This window comes from Centruroides vittatus, unplaced genomic scaffold (genome assembly GCF_030686945.1).
Source record: "Centruroides vittatus isolate TY-2023 unplaced genomic scaffold, ASM3068694v2 contig_595, whole genome shotgun sequence".
Taxonomy (NCBI): Eukaryota; Metazoa; Arthropoda; class Arachnida; order Scorpiones; family Buthidae; genus Centruroides; species Centruroides vittatus.
This window is the reverse complement of record NW_027122359.1, coordinates 401-13,079: the sequence shown is the minus strand read 5'-3', so window position 1 is coordinate 13,079 and position 12,679 is coordinate 401. Positions and strand designations below refer to the sequence as shown.

General features: G+C 30.3%; 1 protein-coding gene across 1 annotated transcript in view; it reads right to left on the bottom strand.

The window, feature by feature from the left end:
* The window catches only part of LOC136979171 (patched domain-containing protein 3-like), a 40,724-nt gene extending 34,902 nt beyond the window's left edge, over positions 1-5,822 (bottom strand). Inside the window, exons 1-2 of the mRNA XM_067275099.1 lie at positions 5,772-5,822; positions 1,052-1,567 (exon numbers count right to left, since the gene is read on the bottom strand). Coding sequence (XP_067131200.1) covers positions 1,052-1,560 — 509 coding nt within the window. The 5' untranslated portion in view covers positions 1,561-1,567; positions 5,772-5,822. The remainder of the gene's footprint in view (positions 1-1,051; positions 1,568-5,771) is intronic.
* Between the last annotated feature and the right edge of the window lie 6,857 nt (positions 5,823-12,679).

Below are 12,679 nucleotides of genomic sequence, written 5' to 3'. Positions count from 1 at the left end.
ATGGGTGAGAACTGTCATGTCTATAGAAATTTATATTTTAAGTCACTTCTGCGAAGCACTTAAGTCTGTAATTTAAACAAACATCTCAATTCCCGGCATCCGTACTAGCCAGATCCAGACATGAACACACCAACAGGTGTGTGTATAAATCCTGACTATATGACAGTTCACACCCCTTGAATTTGGTATAAAAAGGGCTCGCACCCCCATTAAGGACAGTGACGTCAAAGATACGAGACCAGGACTAAGCAACTGCCTTCCTCAACTTGCCTTCGACTCTAATTGAAGCCGATGACAACAGATAGCGAGGTAATTCTTGACTTATTATATAGAAATCTCTCTCTTCCCTCAGTTGGTCGAGGTTTAGTTAAGAATAGATAGAGAAAAGGGCTTAAAAGCCTCTCTCTGATCGCGAACATGAGCGCTAAACCCCATTAACCGCCTTAGTAATAACTCTGTTAAGGATTAGTGTCATCTCTAGCGCCTTTATTATTATTTACTGTTATTTTCATTATTATCATTATTACTAATATATGTATCTTTGTTATATAATATCCTTATTAAATATGTTTAGAGTCTTAAATATGTGTGATTACTCGAACACGGCTAACACTTTATCGACTTATCCGCGACCTCCCACTCGATTTTTGCCCTACTAAATTGCCATCTACTGACCACGTGAGCGGGACTCACCTTCCCATTGCTGGAAACCGGATAAGCCTCGTCGCTTAACCCCCGATTCTTGTAAAAACAAACTTACGACGTCGCCAACCATGGGCCATATGATCGCGTTTATCACTTTTATACTATTGTAAATAAAATTTCTTTTAAAATTATATATAATATTTAATAGTTACATTAATATTTTGATAAAATATTATGCTGTAAAAACAATCCAGATTTTTTGTATCACCCTGACATTTAATTTAATTGTACTGTACATCACGGTTATTATATATATATATATATATATATATATATATATATATTTATTTAAAAAACTCCGCTTAAACAAACTTTTGTATAGGATAGAAAAATAAATAATACTTACTTTATAAAATTTCTTCCACGTTTAAAATCTTCGTATTTTCTTAATAAATAAGCAAGGAAATTGCTAGGACATCGATTCTGTTTATTCCGAAGACAGAGATCTTCATAGCAAAAGAAACTATTATCCCAAAATATGCTGATATTTCGAATAATTTGGTCTAATTTTACCAAATCTAATATAGCATTATTATGCAAAAGAGAATCGTTGTTTTTCGATATTGCAATAAAATATGCTCTATTACTATTTCTAGTATGTCTAGAGATGCCTAAATTACCACTGGCATTCAAAGAAAACATTGATTTGACAGAATTCCTTTCCAATTTTCCTCTTCCATTAATCGGAGTATACAGATATTCGGATTTCTTCACAATGTGTAATTTGAAAAATCCAGTTGCCAGCACAATCGTTATCGATAAGAAAATGTAAACATATAATTGAGGATGGGACCCGATATGATATCCTATTCGAGAAAACCAACAGGTGAAGCTGTTTTTAATATTCTTCTTCATCGTTATTCTGTAACAAAATATTACAAATTAACATTTATTGATATGAATATAAAAAACGATTTTGTGTTCAATAATAATAATAATAAAAATAATTGTAAAATATTTGAAATAGTAAGAATTGCAAATTGTCATTTTCCATAGTGATTGAACGCTTTATAGCTTAAATCGCAATTTTGTAATTATAAATGAAATTTCCATCTACAACTTAAATTCAGTTTATTTAATTACCTTAAAAGGTCAACACCGCAACAAATTAGAATAATTTTTTGCTTATAAACAAAACGCGATGAGACATAGCGACAAATTTTCAACACTATCAAATGTGAAGTGTTTCAAAGTGACAAACAGCAAAGTAAGCAAAATAATTCTTCTATTTCGTATGAATTGGAGCATTTTAACGCATTGATTTATTTCTTTCGCTGTTCACCATTTAAAAGTAACAATGAAAACTAAGTATACCACGAGATTTTAAACGTTACCGAAGGTCATCAAAATATTCACGAATAGCTTAATAATATTTGCGTGGATTCTTCGAATTATGTGAATGGATCATAACATAAAATGCATTTTAAAAATATCGAAATATGTACACGTAACTACACAAAAATATTAAATCAGTAAGTGTGAAAATTTTATATATATTTATATTTTTAGAATCTAACTTTACAGTTGAGTATTACTAAAGAATCACTCGAGTATGCAAATTTAATGAAACATTATTTTAAGGCAAGAAAAAGTAATGACAACGGTTGAATATTGTTAACAATCTTATTTCAAAATGTAAGTAGTTCTTGAGCATACGCCGACGGCGTCAACTTATATGGACCTATGAAGCTCGGGCTTACACAATATCTTGGGCTAACACAGTTTGTTTCTTCGTAATTTACAGCCATTTGATACCGCAGTTGAACAATATTGTTCGATCGTTTAATCAATTGAAATTTAATAAAAAATACTTTAGACTAAAGTCTTTATGTCGATGATTAAGGAGTAAAAAAACAATTAGATTAATTACGAAAATTACAGGATTTTTTTATAATTTTAAGTCAGTGAAATATTTTGCGATATTTCATTTCTTGTCTTGTATTAGCTAATTGGGCATGAACATCTAGGTTATATCGTCCCGTGGTAAAGTGCGACGTAATTGTTATGTAATAGTAGTTGTATGCGTTTACAATGGTCGTTACGCAAAACATAATGCATTCGTAGAGGTCTTGTAAGGATAACTGATCTTTATTCAGGCGTTACAGATGTAGAGAAAACTCGGAAAACATACGGGCAAGGCGCAGAGTGTTCAGAGTACAAAACCGCTTGGCCACTGGCGGGCCATTTTATGACTTTTACCTCAAAATACTTACAGCTAATTTTTGCATTGATATTTTTTGTTACATAATTTATTATTTTATTAGTATAATATAGTAATAATATAAGCTTAATATTCCAAGAGTAAGATATGATTTCAAAAATTCTAATACTTTTCCTTTTGTGATATTATTTTCCCTGCTGTTAAAAGAGAGGAAAAGTGTGGCAATCGGTCAAATAACGACTTCAAGATTTTTGCATTTTTGGACTTAGGAAAGCGTGGAACGTCGAGAAATGCAAAACAGTTCGGGAATAATTTCTTTATGTATGGATGTTAGTGCGTGTTTATGTAGGGGAAACGATTTTTTGACCCTGTTTGAAGCTTAGTAACTCACGTGCTTTTTGTCGAAAATTTCTGAAATTTTGCAGGGAGGTTTGATTATTAGGGGGATTTTTGGTACTATATTTTGGTGATAAAAATCTAGGAGTGGAAAGATAATGGGGTAGTGTTTATCTCCAGTAGGGTCAGACTTAACGAGGATTTCACTCGTTATTACCATTTCTAGTTTTTTTTTTTTTTTTAACTCATCCCTTGCCTCAAAATGAAGCTTTTTTCCATTTTGTAACAGTTAAAAATATAAATATAGTTTTAATAAAATATGATAAAAGATGGCGCCACCAAAATATTGATTGTTGCCGGGAAACTTGAGCAACTCCTTGTTGGTTTATTTTTCAAGTATAAATACCGTAAAACACAACTAAATCGTAAAGTATAAATACAACTTGTTTTAAATATTTTGGTGAAACTTTTCTTATTTTTATATTTTGTAATTTTGTATTTAAAAAATCGCTATTAGTTAATTTTTTTATAAATATCCTGATATTTCTTGTACTTATTCTGTATTGTAGACATTTTGCTAATCTGTCACCACTAAAAAAATTCACAACTATAAAACAACTTGTTTTTTTTTAATCAGTAAATATCAGCAAAGCACTCCAACGGCTGTGTCCTAAAACGTGAGTTCTTAACTTTATATTTAAGGGCCCCTTCTCGCATTAATGTTCTTAATGCATAAAATGAATATTAAAAATTCAGTTATGTAGAAATAGGCCTATACGATTTAAAATAAAAAAAAACATTATATATTAATCTATGTGCTTCTTTCTTAACACAATAATTAACAATACATAACTTTTAAAATGTAATAAAATTTTTGCAGAAATTTTTATACTTTCGTAATTTTCAAAAAATGCCATATCTAGCTCTTATTATAATGATCCATCTCCTTACAGCAGAATCCCACCATTGGCGGAGTAAATAAAACTACAGAACACTGGCAGTTAATCGTGGATCTTTGCCTGTCGAACGGGCAAGTCACGTGGAGTTTTCTGAATTTTCTTCACTTTAGTAACACCTAAATAGGGGCTAGACCACTCGGTAAGATTCAGTTTTTGTAGACGTTTCTCACGTGTCCCGTTGCCGTAACGAAATAAATTCATGTAATGTTTTTTATAGTCTACAATATTTGAAATAATAGCGAGGTTGCGGCTGAAGTTTTCTTCTCTGAAACGTGAACGTCGATTGTCGAGCGCCGCTTACACGATAGCGGCGCTCGACGATCGACGTTCACGTTTCAGAAAAGAAATCTTCGGCCGCAACTTCACTAATAGATCTGTACTGATTGTACTAAGAATTATCACATGAATTCAATTTATCCCTAAGAAATAATTTTAAATTATACAAAAAGTATATCAAACGTCGGGAAGCTTGAAATGTGGGCTATATAGAAATATAACGAAACGATCGCCTTAAATAATCGGGCTATACCTCTGTTAATTTAACGATTAATAGTAAGTAATTTGCAACTAGAGTAAGGCGTCATCTGTTAACTAAGTTAATAAGTATATTATTTATGTTTGACTTCTCAATTTCAGACTTAACGCTATTTTTTAAGTTTTGTAACGAGTTATTACTAACTTTTTCATACATATCATTCTTTAACGTCTCGACTAGTACTATTATTACAATTCCATTATTACTATTTGTTCACTTTTATTAAATTTAATCAATTCGGCTTCAAATTGAAAAATATCGTAGACCTATAAATTTCCACTGTCGTTTGTCCCCTGTCTGTTGCCTGTCTGTCATTCCTTAAACTCGAGAACGATATCCTCGAACAGATACTAAGGGCAAGAGGCCCGATTAACTAATACAAACTTCCGGTCTCGACCGGAAATCAAATAATTTCAATTCAGAAATTTTTCCAGAACAGAATTACAGAACAGATAACTCGCATAACCCAGTTGTTTTCATTGAAAAGTATAATGTATAGGGTGCAAGACACAACTAATTTCAGACCGAGATCATAAAATATACTTTAAATAATATTTACTGCCTGGACAACAATTATAAATTTGATAAAAATACAAAATTTCTTGTTAACGAACTGTAAATATGTCCTTCTTCCTTGCTGTCCCTTCTCTCACTTTTAGAGTACATCCGTAGGAAATTTTGTAAAAATAAAACTCATATAGCAGTATTTTCAGTCGCAGCAATCAACAACACGTACTCTTTCATAATATTTCATATAAAATAATTTCACTGTTATATAATAATATATTGAAAACAATGTTATATAGAAACTTGTTAAGAAATGACAATGAAAGAAAAGGAATAAAACCTCGAAATGCATATCGTTTTATGAAAGAGTCGCTTATGTTAGTTGTGGCTTTTGAAAACTGCTACAGAAGTTGTATTGTATATAGAAAAAACTAACTAAATGAAAACTTAATTATCCTTAACTAAATAAATAAACTTACTTATTAATTTGCTAAGTATATTATAGATTATTATAACATTTCCCGAATCTTCTATAATCTCATGTCTAAGAAAACTTCACGATTCTTACCTGATAATACTTTTACACAGCAGAGTTTCTAAAATGTATTAATTCTAATGTCGCTCAACAACAATTGAGTTTCAATGTCATCGCTAATCGGTTTTTAAAATTCTATATTCAACCGGTTATTGGAACTTTTTTGTTTTAATTAAAATTCTGTGAACGTTTATCAGAAATTACGCATCTTGGAAAGTAGCCTATTTATCAGTTAGAACGCGGAAGTTTATTACTTTTACATACACGTATCAAATTTTTATTTTTACATCAAATCTTAATAATTAAATAATTTAAGAAATAAGTTAAAAATTGAAGGAAAATTTATGTAGAAACATTTTAATCATTTATACGATATTAATTACTTATATTTGATTGTTACTTTCCCGCTATTATATATAAAAATGTCCGTCCTAAAGTTTTTACATTATTGGACTTCACTCGTTCAACGCTTTCTGTAATCGTAAAATCTTTTCATGATTTTTGAAATCTGTTAATAATTTTGTAATTTGTGTAATGTTTAAAAAACAAAATATTTTTTAAGATTTAAAAGTGAACAATTTTTTGCAAAATTTGCATTATTTTATAAAATCCCTCACGTAAATCATGGCAAAGACTATAAATACAGGTATACCTCGAGTTACGTCGTTCTCGATTATACGTCGTTTGTCAAAAAAGTATATGGAAAAATAAAAATCAAGTTTAAGTCATTTTATTCGACTTTACATCCGTCCGCCACAAATATTAAACTCGTAATATCACTAGAAAAGCGTTATAAGCACATAAAATCATATTAAAATATGTACATTCACAGTAAATGTTAATATAATTATCATAAATCCTAGAGAACGAAACATGAAAAAAAAAATCTGTGTTTCTGTGTTGTCTTATTTAGCGGTCTTTAAATGCTCATTATTGGCGTTTTATAAGTCGTAACTACACAAGTAAATTTGACTTACGTCGCCTCTCCTGGAACCAATTACCTACGTAAGGCGAGGTATACCTGTAATAAAAAATATTTATATCGTTGGGTGATTTACTGACATGAGAAAATTTAGAATATTTTTAATAAATTTTATACTGAAATATTTCATATTTTAAACAGATGAAAAATTTTCAACTTTTAAAATATAAAAAATGTATGCAAGTTTTATAATTACCAATGTCCTAGAATTCTTCAAGGCTAAATCAACTAATAATCTTTGAATACGTGTATGTTTACATTTTATAAATTTTAGTTATGCAATAACAATAAAAATATTATTTAACTTAGTAATTTAGGAGTGTTATAAAAACACTTTCGAGTTTGCGAAATATGTATTAGTTTTTTTTAAATATTAAATATATATTTATAGATACTGAGGATGCATTCGGCACAGGATGGCTACTGATACTGTATAAAGAATTTTGATATTTACGACTAAATATTTATTTATAAATGTTTATAATTAAACATTAATTAAATCTATCTTAACGTAATAATTTTTCTTTGTGTTCACTGTCATGATTTCTTCATTGTTTTATGTTCGTTTCCTTTGCGCTTGCCATTTTTTCTGTGCTATAAACGATTTAACTCCGTTGTGCGTTGTGAATAAATTAAACTTTATTTTTATCTATATATATATAATATATAAATGGACGTGTTTTTTGCCTATATTTAACTCTGCAGCCAAAACTACACATCTCACATGAATGGTGTTTGTGTGTGGTTAGTAGTCTCAAGTCTCCCATCGTGCACTATGGTAGTTGCGTCTCGATAGCTATGAGGGTGTGAGAGATATATATGGGGGTTGAAAGTGGTTGACTTCGAAAATGCGTGACGCTTCAATGAAAATGTTCCAATTTTTTCTGGAAAGTTCCAGAATTTTCTGGAATATCGTAGAATTCTAACACATATTTTCTGTCCTCGCTCTCATTCTTCAACCCTACAACCTCCTCCCTCTCATTTCTTTTTAAATTAATATTACATTATAGTACAATTTTTAAAATAATCAAATTTAAAAAAAATTAAATGACAAAAACAAACAACGAATATTCTGAAAAGTTTTGGATTACTTTAATAATTTTTAGATCCTTTAAGAATGTTCCATAATATTCTATATTATTTTAGAAGCTTTTGGACGTTTCCGATAACACATTATCTGACGCAACCCCCATAGTGCACGCTGAACCTAAAGAGGTAAAATTTAGTACACAGTTAGGGTATGCCGTGAAAACCCACACTAAGAAGGGATTTTTCGAAATTCCCCCCGCGGGGGATAGAGAGGGGAGAGCATTAAGTCCTAACTTGAAAAACTGCTTCTGCTGTACTATTTTAGATGCGATTTTTTGTTTTTAATTACGTTTAGTTTTCATTGAGTAGGGCCTACTTAGGGGTATAAAATTGATAACATTTCAGACATTGTTATAAATATTTTTATATATTTCGATGTTTTAACCAAATGTTCGAACGGTTTTAAATTCGAATTTGTTTTTGCATATTGATTCGATTATAGAACGATTGTAAACGGTCCAGAAAATTTATCAAATTAAAAACAGTTCGTTTGATTCTCAACAATTATCATCATTCTCAGCGGTAGGTGTTAAATAACAATTACTATGGTTGTTGAAATTCTGAATGTAAATAGGGTTTGCTTGCAAAATCCGCGCGAGCGAAGTCGCGGGTAACAGCTAGTATTTAATAAAATTACATACATTTCTTCTCGGTTTGCGTTTTAAGTCATAATTATCGAACTAATTGTGTTTGAGTTAAAGACTGATGGTTTCCTCTTTGATTATGCATGCGATCTCCAGCACATGACGCTAAAAAAAATGCTTTTTTATGAAAAACCCTTTTCCAAAAATAAGGTAGTTCAAGCAGTTTTCTGCTTTAGAATCGTATTTTATTGTTTTGTTAAGGCACAGTTCAGAAGTTTTAAAATCGGATTCTTTAATTTTTTTCGAATTTTTATATTCGTAAAATTTGATTTTGAAAACACTAAGACCGGTTTGTCTTGGCTTCAGGTACAACATCCTTGAAACATATCCTGACGTCATGTGCGAGTAACAAACATTTTTAACTTACTTCGTTGGTTTACAAATTGTCTTATTTCATAAAAATATGATAATATAAAATCAAAATATTTTTACTTTCGTTATATTTAAACCATGCGTGTAGATTTATTCGGAACAAACAACGAAATTAAAATAAATATAATTAATAATTATGTAGTGATATCGGACCTCCTCGTCCTCCCTCACTTGCGGTTTTATTGGAACGGGTGAAATCCACTTGCACACGGTAATAACGGGTTGTAAAAAGAAATAATAAATATAGACAAAGAACGATAAAAAAAGGAGGAAGAAAAAGGCAGGAACAGGGACAGTGAGAGGAGTTCCGGACACGGGAGAGAGAGGAAGGGCGAAGTGGTGGTCCTTGAGTATAGAATAAAGTTTTTGTGTAGAAATATCTGACTGTTTTAATTTTGTGTGACGAACCGACGGGGCGGAATCCGTTGATTCAGAACGGGTTCCCTACAAGTTATATGCATACTATAAACAAACGAGCAATTATTTATTGTGACGTCGTCACAATGCCGGGCTGCAATTTTTAATCATAGTTTTCATTTATTTAATTTCAAATATATGCTCTTTCCCCTAAATTATTAGTGCTTGCCCGGGTACATCATACCTTTTCGCTAGCAAAGGAGTCGTTCCGTTTATCAATTAATTGCTTTCAGCAAAAAATTTTTTATTGAAATACCGCGACTTCACGTTTTGCATTAAACATTCTTGTATAGTTAATCGGGATCTCCTAATTCTACGGTTTCTGTATCTAGTCTCGTTTTTTCATTCCCTATCTCTGTTTACTAGAGTTAGGAATGACATCGGACGGACGAATTGACACATACGAATATAGAAATTTATAAGTCCACAATTTTTAAACTGCAGTTCAGAAATGTTAATCTTAAAAGTAAACCTATATTCATATTTATGTTGTTTGCACTTATATTTTATGTTTTATTTTTATTTGTTTTGTTGTTATTGTTGCTTTAATAACTGTAAGAATTTGTAAACTTTTAAACGAAAAGAACTCAAATGCCACGTATTATGTAAACAGAAAGTAAAAAGTTGTAATTTTTATTTGTTATTTTCCATTGTTGTATGGCAAGGCATCATGGCCTTTTGTTTTCTAATTACGCTATCCGGATCTGTCTAATCTCTTTCCAGTGCTTATTAGTATAGTTATAAAGATCTTGTTAATGTAACTGCCGACGTGATTGTACGGTAAGAAGGAGTTGTAGTCCCGCTTCGGGCCGATTTCTTTCTTTCAGAATTTTGTAAATTAATTATTCGAATATTAATTTAACGATAATTTTTAAATTTAGGAAGAGATAGCGCGTAACACCTGCCTCTACCGCCAAATTACCTAGTATTTGGTTAATAATCAAACCTCGACAGCAAACCTTTAAAAATGCAGCTTTTTATTAACTTTTTGAGAATTCGAGCGTTCAATATCGTTCCGAACAAATTTCGTTTTCTAGAAATCAAGGTCATTCAAATGGCCGAAAACGTTTGTAAAAGTTAATAAAAGCGGAATTTTTAATGGTTTTTTTTGTCGAGGTTTGATTATTATTTCACTGTTGTTTGAGAAGAGTGTAAATTTGGTTAATGATAATAGTAGGGGTTGTATATCCGATAAGCGTTTGGCGTTAATATATAACTACAGTATATGGTTTGGATATTTATATTTCAGTGTAAAAAATATTATAAAATAATAGGTTCAAAAATGTAAAACTTTAAAATTCGTATAAGTAACATAGTTTAGTTTATTATGTACACATTTTTTTATTTAATAGAAACTATGATGAACACCTGTCACGTAAATATCTAATGAATTGCTACTCGTATTTGCCAATTGTCATTGTTGTATAATTAACTATTGGGACGTTGCTAAACAGGTCGGTTGTTTAAACCTGATTTACAAGTCAAATTTTTATTTATCTGTACAAAAGTACACGGGAAAAACAAGACTGGCTACGGTAGCTGCCTGTAGCAATGGAAATAACGAATACAAATTTCAACTAAGTGTTTAAGTATTTGAAACACTATGTATTTGAGACATTTAAATCATTGTTGTCTGAAACTTTAAAAATTCTTGTAATTCTTAAAAAAACAAGAAAATACGTTAAAAAACGAAACGAGTGCTGAAAACTTAGATAAGAATATAATTTTGCTATTTCGATTTTTTTTTGTTTTGTAGTATAGTTTCTTTTTTTTGAATCTACTGCTAAATTACTTAGTATTTATTTACGATTCAGATTCTGTATTTCACGTTCGTGTCCTGCCTTAACGAAAAAATTGTCTTATAACGGAAGTAATCAAGTTGTCATTAGTATTCTATTCACAATACACTAAAATTCTGAAAACAACAGTGTTGACTTTAGAGTGTTAAACTGAAACACTAAAAAATTATATACAATTAATTTGCTTTGCCTCAGATGTAAATATCAACATAAACATGAAAGGACTTTTCAACGTTATTTGTATAATGATTTTTCGAATTAAATATAATTTTAGACGAAACAGAATGAACATGCGTTAAGCTTTAAAAGATAAACAAAATCCCCCCACCCAATACAACACTAACATTCATACATACGGAAATTATCCCCGAATAATAATTATTATTATTATTTTTGTTTCTCGACGTTATAAAGGGTCCTAAGTCCAAAAACGTAAACTTTTTGGGGGCGCTCGTTATTCGGCTCATACCTGTAGTTTAATAAAAAAAAAATAATAATAATAATTAAAATATCAACTGCATAAAAGTCATCCATAAAACATATATAATATTTCTATAATTATTAAGTTATATAATATGATAAATATAAACATTTTATTGATATATTTTTATAATTCATTTATAAATTTCCGTTTGAAAACTTAAACATTTTCTTTTCTTTCTAAAATATCAAAACAAAACCTATTGTTTTTTTTAATAAAGAGCATATGTGGATTATATTTATTAAATATTTTTATAAATACAAGAATATAAACAGATATTTGGCTATAAAATGCAAAGAAATAACGTGATCGTTGTCTTTCTAATAGCATCAATTACGGAAGTTTCTAAGCTACTGTAGTACGTCAGAATTGATCGGGAGCTTAGTACCTTCAAAGATACATCTAAGGAAAGGAACAAGCTGCTAAGTGAGCAAACCAACGGTGTATATTATTGGTTTGCTTACTTAGCACACCTCAGATTTAAATAATTAATTTAAAAGCCCAAATGACTTCCTGCAACCCCATACTGATAAGAGTTCAATGACAAAAACATTAATCATTGATCGTAGGTCTGAAAAATGGGCTGATCACGCGGAGTTTTCCATAAAAAGTCAACCTATGACGCATTTCTTTTTGGCGAATTGTCTTTATGCTGAAGTCCTCTTTATACCTAAACTTATGAAAGTAAAGTAAATCTAAAAGCTCAAAAAGATTTTAATATTCTCATTAAACTTTGAATGGTATTATAAGAAATTGTATACTTTGAAATTATCACTAAGAATAATTATGGTTCATGCACCGTATGGAGCCTTCAGAACCGTCGAGACCAAAGAAGTAAAAATTTTTCCCGAGCATACAGAAATTTTAGAACTCGTAGTGGTTCCTAGTCTTAAAATATCATGTTACGTTTGCTAAAAAAAAAACAAAATCTTTAAGTCTGTTTTTATTAATTTAATAAAACAACATTCTAAATATTTCACTTGTTCAAAACAAAAGACAAAAATAGCAAAGAAAACCCTCTCTAATTGGCAAAACAAGCAAGCTCTGAGGTTATGTGAAGCAAGCTGGGCTTCATATATCCTCTGGAAGGCATTGGGTGGCGTCATTATTACGCAGCGCTTACATATATATTAATGAAATAGACTTAAATTTTCACA